Source organism: Myiozetetes cayanensis, unplaced genomic scaffold, assembly GCF_022539395.1.
Source record: "Myiozetetes cayanensis isolate MyiCay16 unplaced genomic scaffold, myiCay2020 scf9, whole genome shotgun sequence".
NCBI classification, from domain to species: domain Eukaryota; kingdom Metazoa; phylum Chordata; class Aves; order Passeriformes; family Tyrannidae; genus Myiozetetes; species Myiozetetes cayanensis.
In genome coordinates, this window is record NW_026088185.1 from 1,841,067 (window position 1) to 1,857,910 (window position 16,844).

A 16,844-nucleotide genomic window follows, 5' to 3' on the forward strand; every position below is an offset into this window, starting at 1 on the left:
ATGTGGAAAGAAAAGTGCCTGCACTTTATTGCCTGGTTTTGTGATGTTTGTGTATAACTGCCATAGAATCACAGAACATCCTGAGCTGGAGGGACCTACAAGGATCATCGAGTCCAGCTCCTGGCCCTGCGCAGGACAGCCCCAAGAATCCCACCATGTGCCTGAAAGTGTTGTCTAAACACTTCTTGAGCTCTGTCAGGTTTGGGGCCGTGACCACTGCCCTTGGGGAGCCTGTTCCAGTGCCTGACCACTGTCTGGGGGAAGAACCCTTTCCCAATGTCCAGCCTAAACCTCCTCTGACACAGCTCCAGCCGCTCCCTCAGGTCCTGTCACTGGTCATCGGAGAGCAGAGGTCGGTGCTGCCCCTCCGCTGCCCCCCATCCGCGATGAGTTCTCCCTCAATGCCATCCGAGTAACAGGAAGATGCCAGAGCCATCACCTTTATCCCTTCATTTAATTTTGCCTAAACTTTGCTCAGAAACAGCAGGAAAGTGCCGGTGGGAACAGCAATGACACGCAGCTTTAGCCATCTCCAAGCCGTTCAGGGTGAGTTGCAATTTTAGTGGGACAGGACCCTGAGGAGCCAGAGCGTGGCTGCAGCCTTGGAGAAATTTTGGTGGCAGAATGGATTTGTCTTTTGTCCCCTGCCATTGCTTAGAGGAGCTATCCTGCAGACCTGGAGACTCACAGGCAACGTGAACCAGACCTCCCTGGGCATACCTGGGCCACGCAGCCATCCCAGGCGTGCCTCAGAATTTTGGGGACGTCACCTAGCTACGAAAGCAAACGCAGCCCAAGTAGATAGACCCCCCCCACAAGACTGTACAAGTAGAGATTTCCTGATGCTGACCTGCACAGCCATGTTTTCTGCATGTCCTCTTTGCCCTCTGCAGTCACCCAAGGCCACTAATCCTGCCCTGGCACCTTCGTTGCAGCCTCAGGGACTGCTTGTGCCTGTCAGAGAGGGAGGATCTGGAGTGCTAAAATAAACCAGTCTCCAGGTAATGGGGAGGCCACTCCTTGATGGCTGTGTGATGCAGGGATGCTGCAGCACCGTGGCACCTTGTGTCCCAGGGCCTTTCAGCAGCAGCCTTGGCACCTGAGGGCGGGATGGGGCAATGCCACCCGTGAGTCTGAGGAGCTTAGCTCGTATTCCCAAAGACCCCCTCAGTGCTGCTCTGAGCCCAACCCCAGTGCTCTGCTCCCTTCAGAAGAAGCTCAGTGTGCAAGATAGTCCACGGCTGGTGAAATGTGTGCTGCAAAGTCAGCGTTGAGCATTGCCTGTGGTGTAATACCTGGGCAGGATCTGTTTTGTGCAGGGTTTGGCATTTAGCATCCCTGGCAGGGGTGGAGGACAGCAGAGGGCTGCCTAGTGGAGGATTTGCATCCCCAGTCCTACCATTCCTTCTCCTCTCCGTCCTCCCAAGTGAAAAACATGGTGAGGAGACCTCCTGCAAGGGAGGTGTGTCTGGGAAGCTGCATTCAGGAAAGCACAGGACTCAGAGACTCGTAGAATCACGGAATCATTTGGGTTGGAAGCAGCCTTAAAGCCCATCTTATTCCAAACCCTGCCAACCCCCACTAGACCAGGTTGCTCCAAGCCCAATCCAGCCTGGCCTTGAACACTTCCAGGGATCCAGGGGCAGCCACAGCTTCTGTGGACAACCTGTGCCAGGGCCTCACCACCCTCACTTCTTAACAGCCTAACATCATGCACGAGCACATCAAAGATACCTGGAGCTCCTCTTCCTCAGTGCTGATGCCCTCGATGGAAACATGTGAGGAGTTTGTTGCTGCTGCTGTCTTCTGTTGCAGCAGCCCTGCATTTCCAGCCTCCTTATTTTCTTCATTCTGCACCTACTTACTCCCCTCTCCACACATACAGACCTGGCAGTCTCTTGTGCTCTTAAAAGCCTTTATCAGTGGTTTATATCATAAGGATAAGGATGGGGTTTTTTTCAGTTACTGAGAATTCCTGTCAGCCACCAGACAGCTGCTTTCTTGCAGATTTGGCATAGGACATCCCTGCTTTGGCACTGAGGTGATTTAATATGGAAAATCATGGGAGAGGCAGGCTTTGACCTGGCATGGTGTCCTCTTACCTCTGGAGCTGCACACACAGGGTATGCTGCTGGCTCCAGCCATTCCTACCACGGAGGAGAGAGCTCTCCCTGATCCAGGAGAGGCTGGGAGGAAGCATGCCACTGCCTTTGCTCTTCGACGTGTAATTTTGTAGGGAAGCAGGATCTGAATCTCCACACCGTTTATCTTGCTCTCCCTTGGGACTAAGAGGGACAGCTGGTCCTGGGTCCAGCTAGGTTGCATGTCTTAGCAGTCTGGCTTAAATTTAGGGTGAGTCTGTGGGGCTTTAACTTGCAAAGGACTTGTGCCGGTGCTGCCGGATCCCCAGGGGAAACCGGTTTTGGGGCACCAAGCTGCTGTCATACCCGAGCAGCTCAATGCTGCTGCATCCAGAGAGGGCTGGAGGGTGCACAGGCAGCATTCCTGCGGGGCTGGTGGGGGTTCTAGCTGGCATGCTCTCTGCTGCTGCGTGGAAAGGTGTTTTTCCCACCTCTCTCTGGCGATGCTGGAACCTCGCACCCTCCTCCGAAGCCGCTCCCAGTGGGAGGAGGAAGGGTGGGAAGGAAGCGAGGCACTCATGGGGCAGCTCAGGGGATGCAGGGAAGGTGACACGCAGCTCCAGCAGAGTCAGGTAGCAACCATCTTCCCCCTCCTTGTCCCAGAGTGTGTGATCCCCATCCCCCTCTCCCACCCCGGAGCAGGACGCAGCCTTTGCAGTGTTGACTGTTGCGGGAAAGCAGCGGAGCTCCACCGTGCTGCCTCTGCAAGCTCTAATAACCCTGTCTCCTTGCATATGCCCAGGTTTGGATGCCAGTCCCCCGGCCAGTACTCATGAACTCACCATTCCCAATGATGTAAGTAGATCCAAGTGCTTCCTTGGCATGTCCGTGTGTGCGTGTGTGTATACACGTATGTGTTTGTATATATGTAAGTGTAAGCTGCAGCCAGATGGCTTTGTTAAATATATTTAGAGATGCCCCTTCACCATGTTCCCTCATCCATGTGCAGTCCGTTGGGGATCAAGCTGCAGCATGAAGTGCCCATTGGACTTTACCCCGTCGGTAGCTTCCCTAGGTACAATCCTTAATGCTCTATTTCCCTTTCCAAGTGAACTCAGTGCTCATGAAACATGCCCAGTTGACAGCACTGGGAAAGGGAGAGAGCTCCCATGCCAGCCCTGATTAAACTCTTAATTGCTTAATCGGGCACTGGCACGTCTGAGACGACGTTTCAGCTCAAGGGTAGTGGAGCGGGCTGGGGGTGGTGGGGAAGAGGAGGTAAGTAAATAACATTTCTCGTGCCACAAAGTGCCACACGAGCGTGTGAAGGACGGTGCGTCTCGTCTTTAGTGCTGGTGGCAGGCAGCTTTGGGGTCTCTCAGATGGAGGCGTTGTGGTAACGTGGGTGTTGGACTGGGATGTTTGCTGGGACGAGGCCGGAGTCATGCTGGGCAGGGTGCTTGGGGATGCTCCGGAGGTGGGATGGACAGCACAGCACAGCCAGCACCTGGACTCACACGTCTCACTTGCTTCTGGACTGCCCCAACATTTTCTGCGGATTTAAGAACCGATCTGCGCTCAGATCAGGAGGAGGGCAAGCAGCGGGAGGACAGCCAGCCTCTGTCCCCAACTCCATCACCAGCAAGCACCTTCAGCCCATCTTTTATCAGGAGTTTCTGGATGGGGTGTGGCAGCTGTTGCTGCCTCTTCCCGCTGTTCAGCGACGCCCAGCAGCGCGAGGGAAGGGCAGCGAGCCCGGCTGCAGCTGCCAGGAACCTCTGCCAAGACCCCCTTCTGCCCGAGAGGCCTGGCAGTGCCACAGCCTCTGAGCATCTGCCGGCTGAAACCCCCCGGAGATGCTTCACCCCAGGACCAACCACCATGGAAGGGGTGGGAATCTGCCGTGGAAGGGATCTGCAGAGGAGGGGATCTGCCGTGGAAGGGATCTGCAGGATCTGCAGAGTCTGTGGGAGATTGATCCCCAATCATCTGCCTCTGTCCACCCAGCAAGGACCTCTCTCCGGGATACTTCAGGGAGCTCCGCAAGCGCTCCCGAGGTTCCAGTAGCTGTGTCCCCCTGGAGCCTGGAGGACCACAGCAATCTTCAGAAGTACCAAGATACCCCTTGCAAAAGGAGGAGGAGGAGGAAAGGATGCGGGGGACCTCCCAGAACGCAGGAGCACTCACAGCGTTCACTCACCGGGGACCCAGCTCTCACCAGACCTGGACACAGCATTAAATGTCATCACCTGCATCTTGAAAAATTCCTCCCTGCCTCTTCCTCCTGTTGTTCTGAAGGCTTTTAAACGCTCACTGCCACCTTCTCGGGAAGCAGAGGACAGGTTTGATTTTCTTTAAGGGTCTCCTGCCATGTTTTAGTGGTATAGCTTGGAGTTGTGCTGCAGGTGAAGGGAGTCTGATTGTGAACATCTTGCCCCTTCTCCGACTGTCAGGAGAAACTTCAGTGCTGTTCAACTTGGGTGTTGCTGCACATCTGCCTGAATGGTTTGATTCCTCGGGTCTCCCTGTCAGATTTTAATTTGCTGAAACATCCCTGACCAACCCACCACAGCCCCCGAAACACTTGATACCCTCCCAGTGTATATTCAAGTCCATATGGGACAAACCACCACGTGGGAGCCCCATGGCCTGACCAAAGGATCAGTGAACATTTGGAGGAGTAGTCGTCTCCACTTCTACCGTGGCAGAAATCCAGCAGCTGCCAAGATGAACATCCCACATATAAAATGCCCGGGCGCAACCTCGGAGGAGAGCTCAGATGTCCAAAAGGGGATGCAGAAACACCTCATGCGTGTGTTGGTCAATCTGGATATCTTGGTATGTGCCACTAAACTTCAGAGATCAGGTCTGAGGGAACCATCATTTGATGCACAAATGAGCAAAAACAAAGATCACTGAGGAAATTCAAACCATCGAGGACCATTGAGGAAATTCAAGGGATGGACGTTTGTGCATATCCAAACCCCCAGCTGGCTCTGATTTTTTCCCAAGAGTGTGAAAGGTGTGTTTTTAAGTAGGAGTCACCTCTTCTGCGGGTCTCCTGTGCACACCAGTGAGCTGTTGGATTGCACTGAAAGAGACAGATGGGGTAACAAAGGCAGAGAGGGCATCCCAGTGGGATAGGAGGAAAGTGGGATGGGGTGACTGCAGCAGCTGACAAGGGGGCTCCTGGGGTTGGGCTGTCCCCGTCAAAGGCAGAGGGCTTGTTTCCTTCTAGTAACATGTCCAAACCACTTTTGGGTTTGCTGTAACTGGCAAAAGGATAAGTAACTTGCAAAACATCGGCCATTTAATAGACCACAAAAATTATTATTACTGAAGCAAGCCCTCCTTGAAGCCCTCTGAGATGCTGGGCGTGGTGTGGGGATAATGCAGGGGGTTTTTTTACCCCTCTTACCCTAAGGAGCAGAGCAGGACAGGCTGCTGGATGAGTCCTGGGAGGACCATGCTCGTGTGCAGGTGGGATTCACCCCCTGGGCTGTCCCCCTCCTGTTTTCATGAGCACTAAGGTCACCCGCGCCCCAGGGCCACGCAGCTGCGCTCGCGTCGCACCCGGCGACAGCCAGAGCTGCCGCCTCTCAGACCTTCCCTCCGTGCTTTCTTTCCCAGCTAATAGGCTGCATAATCGGACGCCAAGGGACCAAAATCAATGAAATTCGGCAGATGTCGGGAGCGCAGATCAAAATCGCCAACGCCACGGAAGGGTCATCGGAGCGCCAAATCACCATCACAGGAACCCCAGCAAACATCAGCCTTGCGCAGTACCTCATCAACGCCAGGTGAGAGACCCCCCGCAGACCTCCGGCGCCTCCTGCCACGGCCGACCCCCGTCCTGCTGGCCTGGTGGGAGCAGCCCTCGCTCCCGGCACCGCTCCCGGGCCAGGAGGGGCTCCCTGAGGCGGCTGGGACGGAGGGTGTTCTTGCTGAGACCTCTGAGCGGGGACCAGACGTCGCCAGCGGGACATCTCCCCCCGGCTGGCACTTTGGCTGGGGACCGGGAGCCGCTTCACCGCCGGCGGGTCGCACCTGCCCACCCACCACCCTCGCTCAAGGATTTTGCTCATGGGTAGGGCAAAATCGCCGCCGTCTTTTCTCTGTGGATGAGGCAGGGGACGGGGACAGGGATGGAGCTGAGCCGATGGCAGGGAGGCGTCGCCTGGGACCTGCTTGCTGGGATCCCAGCATCGCTCGCTGCCTCTTCCAACCGCGCTTCCAGACCTCCCAGAGGCTTTCCTCCCTTCAGTGAAAGTAATCAGCCCCATAAACGCAAGACGTGGGAGCGGCCTGATTGCTTCCTTTTCACCACGGAAAGCTTGGCGCAGCAGGACTTCGCAGCGGCCGAGGGTTCCCAAAACTGCCGCAGGCCCGGGGGGAGATGCAGCCCGTGCCAAGGGGGACCAGGGGTCCAGCAAGGCACTGCCAGGGGAGCGTGCAGGGGAGGCGTAGCTGGAGAGACGAGCTGGGGTCTAGCTCCTTGCTGGCAGCGAGCTGTGCCCGGGGCGCTCGCTCAGACCCGTTTGCCTGTGTCTGTGGACTCACGGATAGCGAGTCTGAGGGGATATGGGACCTTCCGCTGGCTTTGCACCCGTGCGTGCCCTCGGCTGCGGGCAGGATCGATGCCGTGCCGACGCGTCGGATGTGTGCGGCTGCAGGAGGCTGCCGGCAGGGTCCCGAGGACGGGGGGCTGTTGGCGGCGACTCTGGCATTTGTTGGGGTGTGGGCTGGGAGCACCGGTGAGGTCTGTATGTGCTTTCTCCCCCTTGCACCCAACCCGCCTCAGCCCCGACCCGCAATTAGACCCCCGTCATCCCTTTCCCGCCCTGCTGTCCCGCTGCCCATGCCCGTGGCACCTCTCCACCTCCACAGGTGAGGGGTGGGGCCAGCCCCCCCCATCCTCCACGGGCATGGATGAGCGGCTTTCCCGCAGCTCCTTGCAAATCCCCCCCCCTCCCACCTCCTGAGACAAGAGAGAAAAAGAAAAGAAAACCAAGGGGCTCTTCACTGCTGGGAAGGGCTGGCTGAGCTGCCACCTGTGCAGAGATGACCTGATGGGCGGGGAAGGGGCAGGATGGGGCTCAGCTTCTCCCACGGTTTCCAAAGCAGAGCAAAACAAAGCAGCCAGGGGAGATGGCACAGCTGCCTGTCCCCCGTGGGAGGGACGCTTCCAGAAGGGAAGCCATGTGCTGGGTTGTCTCCTGCCTCTGGTGGGTGACACCTCTGCTACAACACGGTGGTGGTAACAGGTACTACCTGGCAGCTTGTGAGGAGTGGGGAAGGCAGCCAGCCATTATGCTGGCTCTATGCTCCAGCCCCACCCTGTGCCTTCCATGGGGGACCCCAAGCCACCCAGAGATGCTCTGCCCACCCCGTCTAAGCAGGGCGTAGGCAAGAGGAGGAGCGCTGCCCCACAGGGTCTTCGTTTTCTTTTCTGCTCCGGTGATTAAGCGCTTGTTTTTTGTCTCCCCCCCACCCCTCTCTCTGCCCCTGTCTATTCTAGGCTGACGTCTGAGGTCACTGGAATGGGCGCACTCTAATTTCCACCCACCATCCTCCACTCCGCACCACCCGACCCTCTCCAGCCACCGGCACTCCACCCAGCCTGTACTGCCTGTACTTTTACCGTCTTCCCTTTGCCTCCACAGATACTCTTTTCTTTACTAACGAATATATATATATATATATATAAAAAACCACACACGCGCATATGCACGCACCGGAACGGGTCTTTACAAGCTCCTTGCTGTGCTCCCGAGGCTGCTCCCAAACTCTTTGGTTATGGTCCTTGTTTTCAGCGTACGGTGTTAATACTTCATCTGCTTTTGGGGGACGGGGGAGGGGGGAGAGGGGTGGGGTTTTTTCTCACTGGAGAGACTTCAGGAGATGACAGGGTCTCTCTAGTGTCAGTCTAGCGTAGCTACTTACACGTTTGAGTTGACATTGGCGGTACTTTCTGTAGCCTATGGACATATGTGATGCCAACCAGAGCTGTGCGTGCTTCAGATGACTTACTTTTCTCACCCTCCTTCCTTTGGTGCTCCCTGTTGCTTGTCCTGGCTCACCTTTGCCACCTCACATCCCTGCCCTCGGGGGTGAGGGCGTAGTTTTCACCCTGTGTTATTTGGGAAGCGGAAGGTGGGGGAGCCAAGGTTCACCCGCAGGCTTCCCTCTTTGAACATGGCATGGTCCAGACAAGCCCTTTTTCGTGCTAAATTAAGGGAATCACACACACACACACACACACATACACAAATGCTCCTTTTTTTTTTTAACTAACGAGCAACTGGAAGTGGGAAGAGCTCAGCTGTATGGGATTCACACCCCCAGGGGCCTTTGAAAGCGCTCTTTTGGCAATTCCCCACGGGCAAAACCTTTGGACGATAGCTCAGGAAGCTCTGTGAGCTGGCTGTGTTTGTCGTTGTTTGTGTTCAATAAATGTCTGTGCAGCTCTGGTACCAATGGGCTCCGACTGTTCTTCTCCTGGGTCGCCCCACCAACTCCAGCCCCATCCTTCCCTCTGCATCCTCCCACACCTTTTTAGCTGCTTGGAGGGAAGGTGGGGGTTGTATACCATTAGTTCTTCATTGCTATTATTATTACCATCACCATCATAATTTTTTTATTTTATTTTGTTTAGAGAAGGTCCCCACGAGTGATGCACTTCCTGAGTGATTCCACGCTTTCCAAAGGGAGAGTATTTGGCTTGCATAATCTTTTGGTTTTCCTTAAGATTGATTTTTAAGTTATGGTACAACAACCAGCATCTCTCACTGCCCCCTTGTCTGGACGGATCTGCCATGTCTTTGCCCCACACCCTTCCCCAAGACCCTCTATGCCCAGTCCTGCCTTCTGTTTCCAGGCTTTTATTCTCTCTCCTACCTCTCAAGCAGGAAAACAAGTGTGTTTTCCACCTGTTAGTTCCTGACTGTCCCTTTTCTCAGACTGCAAATGGGGGGATCATGATGCACCATGTCCCCAGACAGCTGAAGCAGCCGCACTGTTTTGCACTGTACCACATGGGAAATATATTGTTTTTCCAGGTGAGCCCCAAGACTTCGTGGCCTTTCCCTCTCTTCCACCCTCAGTGCCAGCAGGGACCACTGGCAGCTCCCCACCTTTCTCCTGCTGGGATGCTGGATCACTTCTCCTCCTGCCTTCAGCTCTGGCTGCTCAGCACTCACACAGGGACCCCGGGTGATGCCAGCGCATCAGCGGAGCCAAAGATGGGCAGGGGGTTGTGGGCTCCAGCAGGGAGCTGGCAGGGATGAGAGCACAGCTGAGGAGCTCTGGAAGGTGAAGGTGGCTGTCAGCCCCTGCTGCTGGGCATCAGCCATTTGCTCAGCCCTGGTGTCCTAAAACAGATGCATGCTCGGCTCTCTGGAGCATTCGGAGCCTCTGTGGTTACAGGTGCTCCCAGATCCTCCATAAGATGCTTTGCTGCCCGTTCCCAACCCCTTGCTCTGCTCCTCCTGGCACTTTGGGTTCAGCTGTGCCTTTCGGGGTGGTCCAGCAGCAGACATGCTGAAGACCATCCCCTGATTCCCCATCTGGAGAAGTGTAGATGCTTTGGGCAGTGCTGCCGTGGGCTCAGGTGGAGCCAGTAGCCTCCACTGGCATCATCTCCCCCTTGTGTTTGTGCTGATGCTGAGGATGGAGGGTGTCAGGCACCAAATGGTGCCTCCCCCAGGTTGATGACTGCCCAGCACAAGCACAGAACCACCTGCCCAGGTGGTGAGCCAGATGTGGGCAACTGGCACTCCTCATCTTCTGTTCCTCACTCTCCTTTAGACCAAGTATTTTTCCCATTGAAGGAATGAAATATCCATGTGTGAGCCCCAGCATGAAAATAACCACCCACCAGCATGCCAGAGCCACCCTAGTGGCCTGGGTGGGAGGGGTGAGCCATGGCAAAAGCTCCCCATCCCACTGCCACCACCTTCCGTGGCAGAAAAGTGGCCTGGGGTGATGCCCCCTCGGAGGGGGATGGTGCGTGGAGAGGGCCAGCCCACCTTGCCATTGCCAGCTCCTCCATGGGGCTGGAGGACAAGCCAGAGCTCAAGGAGACCTTCCAGGTGATGGAGGCACAGCAGCAGCAGCAGCAGCAGCACGTTGACCAAGGCCGAGAAATCCATCACAAGCCAACAACACGGCTGTGGGGTTTGTACATCTGGGGGCACCAACAACCGCATCCTGATGGCAGTGAAGGTGGAAAAGGCTTTGCCTGGGAATTGGTGGTTTCTGCAGATCGCATCTGCCCTGAATTCCTTTGCTCTGCGTGTGCTGTTCCCCACCTCCACTGAGACAGCGCTGCCCAAAATAGCAAATGCCAGATCGGGTCTGCCAGATGCAGCCGAGCTCAGAGGCTGCTGGAGAGGGGGAGCAGACAGCAGCAACTCCTCTACACCCCTCCCCATGCCAGCAAACCCACGGATAACATCCCCCTGCAGGTGCCATCCCCAATCCAGCCGTGCTGCTGCCACGCATCCATCAGCCAGCCAGACTGCGGAAAAGCCACCCCAGGAATGGGCGGTGAAGGAGAGGAGGTTGGATATAAGCGCTGCTCTGGCATCAGGCTGGTATCGGAGATGTCATGTCAAGGCTTGTGCTGCAGCAAAGACCTGTGCTCAGGGGAGCAACTTCTCCATCATCATCTGGGCTTGGGCGTGCTTTGGAGAAAGAGGGGTTGGAAGCACTGCAGCATCCCCTGGGAGCACGCTGATGACAAGGAGGATAACAACAAAATCACAAGGAGTGGATCAAGCTCGGCTTTGGATTCTTCAGGATGGCTTAAAAGGAGATTTGCTGCTTTTCTTTGGAAGGAGCCTCAGCGTTTTGCTTTTGATTTGCAAGAGGTCTTGGGTTTCCATTTTGGATGAACTGAAAAATGCTCCAGTGATGCATGCACATCCATGCCACTGGGAAAAACTTCTAATATTGTACTGAATATTCCATACAAGGTGAACGTCCCAGTTAATCAACAGAATAGCTTTCATACGTTGCTTTTCTCTCCCAAAACAATGCATTTTATCCAGCCGGAATAATTCAACAGTTCTGGAAGCATCCAGCTCAGTCAGACTCTCTGGGAATGAGTTATTTTGTGGGAAATTGTGACTTTGACTGGAAAGTATTGGTCCAATGCCCCCAGAGTGTGGGGGTCTCCATCAGAGAGGGGCCAGCTGAGGTCTTTCTTCAGCCTCCTTGTCCTCAGCTGAAGGTCTCAACTACCCCCACATATCCTTGTTGTGCCCCCCAAATTGTTTGGAGTATTGTTACGTACTTTTTTTTCTTTTCCCCCTAGACTGTATTTGCAAATCTAGTACATAATAAGGTTGAAAAAAAAAAATAGACCGTTTCCCTTAAGGGAAAGTGACTTTCACCAGGGAGACTCTTTAAATTTCATACTCTCTTTGAGCTGTTTTTCAGGGGTTTGTTATGCATCCATGCTAGTCACTTTTAATTATGCTAATTCCAAGCTTATGGCCCATTAGCAAGGGTAATTTCCCCCCTCCGGTAGGGTAGAGGGAGGTTTCTGAGGGATCGCTGCGTGCCGCGGCAGGGATGAATGCTTAGTCTCATTTTCCCCTTGGCCCCAGGGATGGAAGGCATCTCTCCCAACCCTGCCTGGCCGCAGCCCCCAGCCCCGGGGCCCCCTCGGCTGGTCACTAGGTGTCCCCATTGACCAGCTTTTGTACGCCTCCCGCTCCAGCCGGGATGTGGGAAGCACTGAGACGTCCCCCTGCTTCCAGCTTCTGATCCATCGCGGGTCATACCGGCCGTGCCAAGGGATGAGGTCGGTTTGCCGAGCCACCACCTTACGCTGGCCCGAGGCCGCTCAGCCTGGCAGAGGGACAGGGTTTTGCAGGAGAGGTCCCGGGGGTTTCCATCCCTTGTGGCCTCCGGGGAGGCCAGCGCTCTGTCCCAGGCGGGATGCTCTGTCCCGGCTGGCAGCAGGAGCAGCTGCAGCTGGCGGGATGACTTGCAGGAAGGTCAAGGGCTCAGTGCAATTCCCCTGCTCCCACGTTGGATATCACAGGGAGCTGGGACTCTGCTGAGGGGGGATATTTTTGCTTTCCCTTCGAAGAGAATGCAGCTGCAGATCTTAATCTGCTGTGCTGTGCAGCCAGCCTCAGGCCCCCGTCCAAAGGGTAACGTGGCAGTGACTTTTAGGAAGTACTGAATGTACCAGATGTGCAACTCCTTCCACTCCAGATGTGCAATCTCCCCCCCTCCCCACTCTGCCTCTTTGTCCTGCAAAGAGGAAGATGAGGCTCCAGATCACTCAGAAAGCATCCCACGGACTAAATCCAGCCAAGTGCAAAGCCAGACTGGCCCTGGATTCTCACACTCATGTTTAGGCAGTTTAACCACAGGATGTCTCTTCCCAGAAATGATGCTCGTGCCCGCTCCACACGTGGGGAATAAAACCAGCCAGAAGACAGAGAACAAGATGGAGCAGCCGGGAAGAGGCTTCACATCTGAGCGCCTCGCTGAGCCACAGCCCGTGGCTGATTCAAAACACACGTGGCTATTTCTAGAAGGAACTGCTTTGATCCCAAAAAGGGGAGGCTGTGATGTGCATGAGGACTTGAACATTTGAAGCACGCTTTGGAGCACTGTGTCCCGGTTCCCTGCAGGCACTGTCACTATTTATTCCTAGAGAAAGCCTGTGCCTAAGAGCATTTGAATCTGGATCAAAAAGGGGGATGAGTGACGCTTGGCTCTGGAGCTTCTCCAGGTTTTGATGCATCAGATGAGACTTGGTGGTGGGGGATGCTCCGTGGAAGCAGGGGCACGGTGGAGGAGTGAGATGTGTCGTGGAAGTGCGGGCATGGTGGTGATGGGCCCCCACAGCCAGCTGGAAGCAATGGGGAGAGCAGGATGGAGGGATGGAGCAGCATCACTCTGGAATCCAGGGTGGCATGCATAGCTTGGGATCAAACCACAGCGGATATCCGAGAGGATTTCCCAGTTCAAAGGGGGGCAAGATGTGATGTGCTCACCCGAAAGCACTCAATTAGTGGTGTGGGGTTCTTTTTTTTCTTGGTGGGAAGACATCGATGTAGCAAGGATGTAGCCTGAGGCCTCTGCTGCAGCTGGTGATATGGTTTTCCCAAGGGATGCTGCTAAGCATCCAGCCATGCTCCCAAATGTCTTACAGGAGAGCTGCAGAGGAACTGTCTGTAAAAATCCAGTTATGGATGCATACCCACCACCCAGGGAAACCACCACCTCCGTGTTTAAAGCAAATTTTCAGTTGCGTAGCTGAAATTTATTCCCTCGCCATGAGTAGATCTCCCATCTGCGTATTTTGGGCTGGAAATCACACAGTGATTTCCAGAGGCACAGGATGGTGCAGACGTTGTGCAGAGGTGTGTGCCCTTCCCCACTGTTCCTCCCTCAGCTGCCCATCACCCTCAGCCCTGCAAGGCCCTTGCTCATCACCCCAAATCTTGCTGATGGGGGCCAGCAGCACCAACTCTCTCGGTCACCATCCTCATAGTGATGGGTTTGTAGGGCACAGAGATGGCTCCTCGGAAGCTCCCAAGAAGTCACTCTCAGCATCCAGTGACAGTCCACAAGGCAAACACACAGCACACTGGGCAGCCACCTGGGCTCACGTGGCAGCCCAGCTCATGTTGGGTGTGTTTGGGTGCAAGCCCCCGTGGGAAAAAAAGGGAGGCTTGCTGTGGTGTAGCAGAGCTCAGCGTGGGCACAGCTCCTCCAGCTCGGCTTTTGGGGTGTGGGTGATTTCAGCGTCACGCTGCCGAGTTGCTCCGTGTCTGTGTAGCCTAAGGGGCCGGGAGGCACCGGTGTTGGAGCCTTGGCTGAGCCCTGACCATCTCCCTTGCTTGCCCCCCAGCTCTGCAGACCCTGATCCCCACGGGAGGAACACCTTCACCGCCTGACCGGAGCGCCGCAGCTGACGTGGTGCCAGTGGCTGACGCTTGAGCCCCCTCTGAAGACGCTGCCGGCTTCCCGTGAGCTTCTCCAACTCCTCCGTGGCACCCTTCGGGCCAGCTGCCCAAATCCCCCTGCCCTGTGGCTGCCCAGGCCCTGCTGGGGCAGCAGCGGGGCTGGGGGGGCTCGAGCAGCAGCTCGCAGGGGGACAGCAGCTCGCAGCCAGCGCCCACTCCTGCGAGCCAGCGCTTCCCATCGCCCCTCTCTGCGCTCCATCACCATCCCCCCCCGCGCCCCCGCCGCTTTGCGATGTATTTCGTGGCTGATTTGTGTCATTGCAATAAAGCTTTTGGTTGCTCGAGGTGCTCCCTCCGTGGTGAGCGGGGTGAGGCTGGGGAGCCACGGGGAGGGTGGTGGAAGGGATGCTGGGGGTGCGCCCAATTGGAACAAAAACCTCGTGCCCTCCCAGAATGGTTTAATCACAACCCACACAGACCCATGGAGCAAACCACGGTTTGGAAAATGGGCCTCAGAGCCCTGGCTCCACTCGGCAGCAGGAAATGATCCCACACGGGAACAGAGCTGCCAGGAGGGGAGGGGGGAGCGGGACAACGGGGGGGGAGCACTGCAAAGAGAATCCAGAGCTTTCCCAAAAGGCGGCGACAACCGGGATTCATTATCCATCGGGAGACGTCTTTATAGCCAGCGTGAGTCACTGCTGGGCCCCCGGGTGGGAGCAGCCCACGTCACGGGCCGGCTCCATTTGGGATGGGTCTGGGCTGCCCACCCAGCCCCACACAATGGCAGCTCTCAAACCAGCCCCACCAGCGTGCCACACGCCAGCCCTGGCCCTTGGAGCAGACCTGGTGCTATTTTTGGACACCTTGGGGCATGGTTTTTTTTTTTTCTTTCTCTGGAATGCTCCATTTCTCACTCGGAAAGAGAAGCCAGGGCACTGCCCCAGCTCTGCACGTTGCCCTGATGCAGTGAGGGCCTCCATCTCCAGCTGGTCCAGCCGTGGGTTTTACACACATTCAGGCACTCAGGAGAGGCCAGCAGTGCCTGCCTGGACCTCTGCCCCAGGGGGGAACAAAGACAAAAATGCCCATTTTGACCTTTTTCTCCATTTAGAGTTATCTTTTCCAAGTGTGTACATCATCCCTGCTCCTGTCTGGCCCTATGAAAGTGCTGTGGGCAGGCAGGCAGCCCCACTGGGTTTTACCCCTACTTTCACCTTTGCTCAACCTGCTCCCCAGGGAACATCATTCCCAAATTTCTATGGAAGCTAGAAGTTATCCTCCCCTTGTTTATGCTATCCCTGACAGTCCCTTTTGGCTAAAAACCAGAATTTTCTGGGTTTCTCCTCCCAGAAACTGGCAGTATGCTTTTGCTTGGAGAAAAGCCCCCTGTTCCTGTCCCATTCCCAGAGCAGCAGCGCCACTGGAGACCTTCCCAAAGCAGGGTGTCACCGACTAAGATGGGTGCTCTGGGAAAGACGGCTCAGGGCTCTTTTCCCACCTCCCTGCAAGCCTTCCACAAAGCACCTTGCCTGGCCACACACCCCTTTGCTGAGCTGGGAGACAGGGACAGCCCCGGGGAAAGGACTCAGTGAAGCTGTGGGTGCAAACACTTCCAACATTGTAACCACCACACAGGGATGGAACCCTTGCCCAGGCTGGACAGGTGGGATGCAGAGAGCTGTTAACTACCTGCCTGCACTGACTAATCCTCATTAGCTGAAAGAGAAAGCATCTGTGCCCCAACCGAAAGCATTTAAAGGTGCACATGCCTTACACCCTTGCCTGTTGCCTCCAACCCTTTGCTGGAGGGCATCTGACTGCAGCTCCCTGCGGAGAGGGTGAGTGTTTGGAGATGAAAAACAGCGTGTTTGCTTTTGGCTGTGCCTCTAAAAGATAATGAAGCAGTGAAAGGGAGATGTTTATCTTTTAGGGCTTGCTGGGATTCCCCTGGCTGCAGCTTGTGCTGGGAGCTGCTGCGTGGAGCAGGGCAAGTGGGCTTGAGGACAGCAATCACAGAATCTCAGGATGGTTTGGGTTGGGAGGGACATTAAAGCTCGTCTCATTCCACCCCCTGCCATGGGGGGCACCTTCCACTAGCCCAGGTTGCTCCAAGCCCCGTCCAAGCTTGTTTTGGACACTTGCACGGATGGGGCAGCCACAGCTTCTCTGGGTAATATTTGCTAGTGCCTCACCACTCTCCCAGGGAAGAATTTCTTCCTAGTATCCAATCTAAACTTACTGTCTTTCAGCTTAAAGCCAGTCCCCCTTCTCCATGGCTGAATGATGTGAAGAAACGCTTCACATTTGCTCCTCGCTGTCTGTGAAAGATCTGAGGAAGATGCTTGGCACTGCTTGGAGTGGGCTGGGAAGGCGCCCTTGCCAGGAAGGGTGGCTGGCTCGTTTTAGCCTTCTAGGAACAGGCTGCAGGCTGGCTCTGGCTCTGGCGTGCAGAGCTCAGCTGCGTGCCTTGCTGCATCCCAGCACTGCTCTGGAAGGGCACAGCCACCCCCAGAGCTGCCGCGGCTGCTGGGGTGGTAAATGTGACGAGTGTAAACGTGCACAGAGGAAAAAATGTGAGCAGGAACAGCCTGGGAAGGGGCTAACCGGGACTTCCGGGGGTTTGCCACGTGCAGGCTCCTGGGTTGGGGTGGATCATGCCCAAGGAAAAGCATAGAAAGGGGATCGAGCTTGCCCTGTGCTGCACTGAGCCATGAAGCCAGTCGAAGTACTTCTTCCAGAGGGCAGCCAGCAAGGAAGATGCTTCCCTGTGCTTCCTAAGGCTGTGGGATTTGATGCCCCACTTCCACACGGATGCAGAGACGGGGCT

The 16,844-nt window shown here is 55.7% G+C and overlaps 1 protein-coding gene across 26 annotated transcripts in view; it reads left to right on the top strand.

Annotated features, from left to right (window-relative positions):
• The window catches only part of PCBP3 (poly(rC) binding protein 3), a 54,398-nt gene extending 40,086 nt beyond the window's left edge, over window positions 1–14,312 (top strand). For 13 of the 26 annotated variants that reach the window (XM_050339376.1, XM_050339378.1, XM_050339374.1 and 10 more), the window contains 3 exons: window positions 2,884–2,936; window positions 5,712–5,881; window positions 13,960–14,312. In XM_050339376.1, the coding sequence (XP_050195333.1) occupies window positions 2,884–2,936; window positions 5,712–5,881; window positions 13,960–14,005 (269 nt within the window). In that variant the 3' untranslated portion in view covers window positions 14,006–14,312. Of the gene's footprint in view, window positions 1–2,783; window positions 2,937–5,711; window positions 5,882–7,599; window positions 7,910–13,959 lie in introns of those variants that run through there. The other 13 variants (XM_050339379.1, XM_050339382.1, XM_050339383.1 and 10 more) reach the window with 8 other exon arrangements.
• The last annotated feature ends 2,532 nt before the right edge of the window (window positions 14,313–16,844 follow it).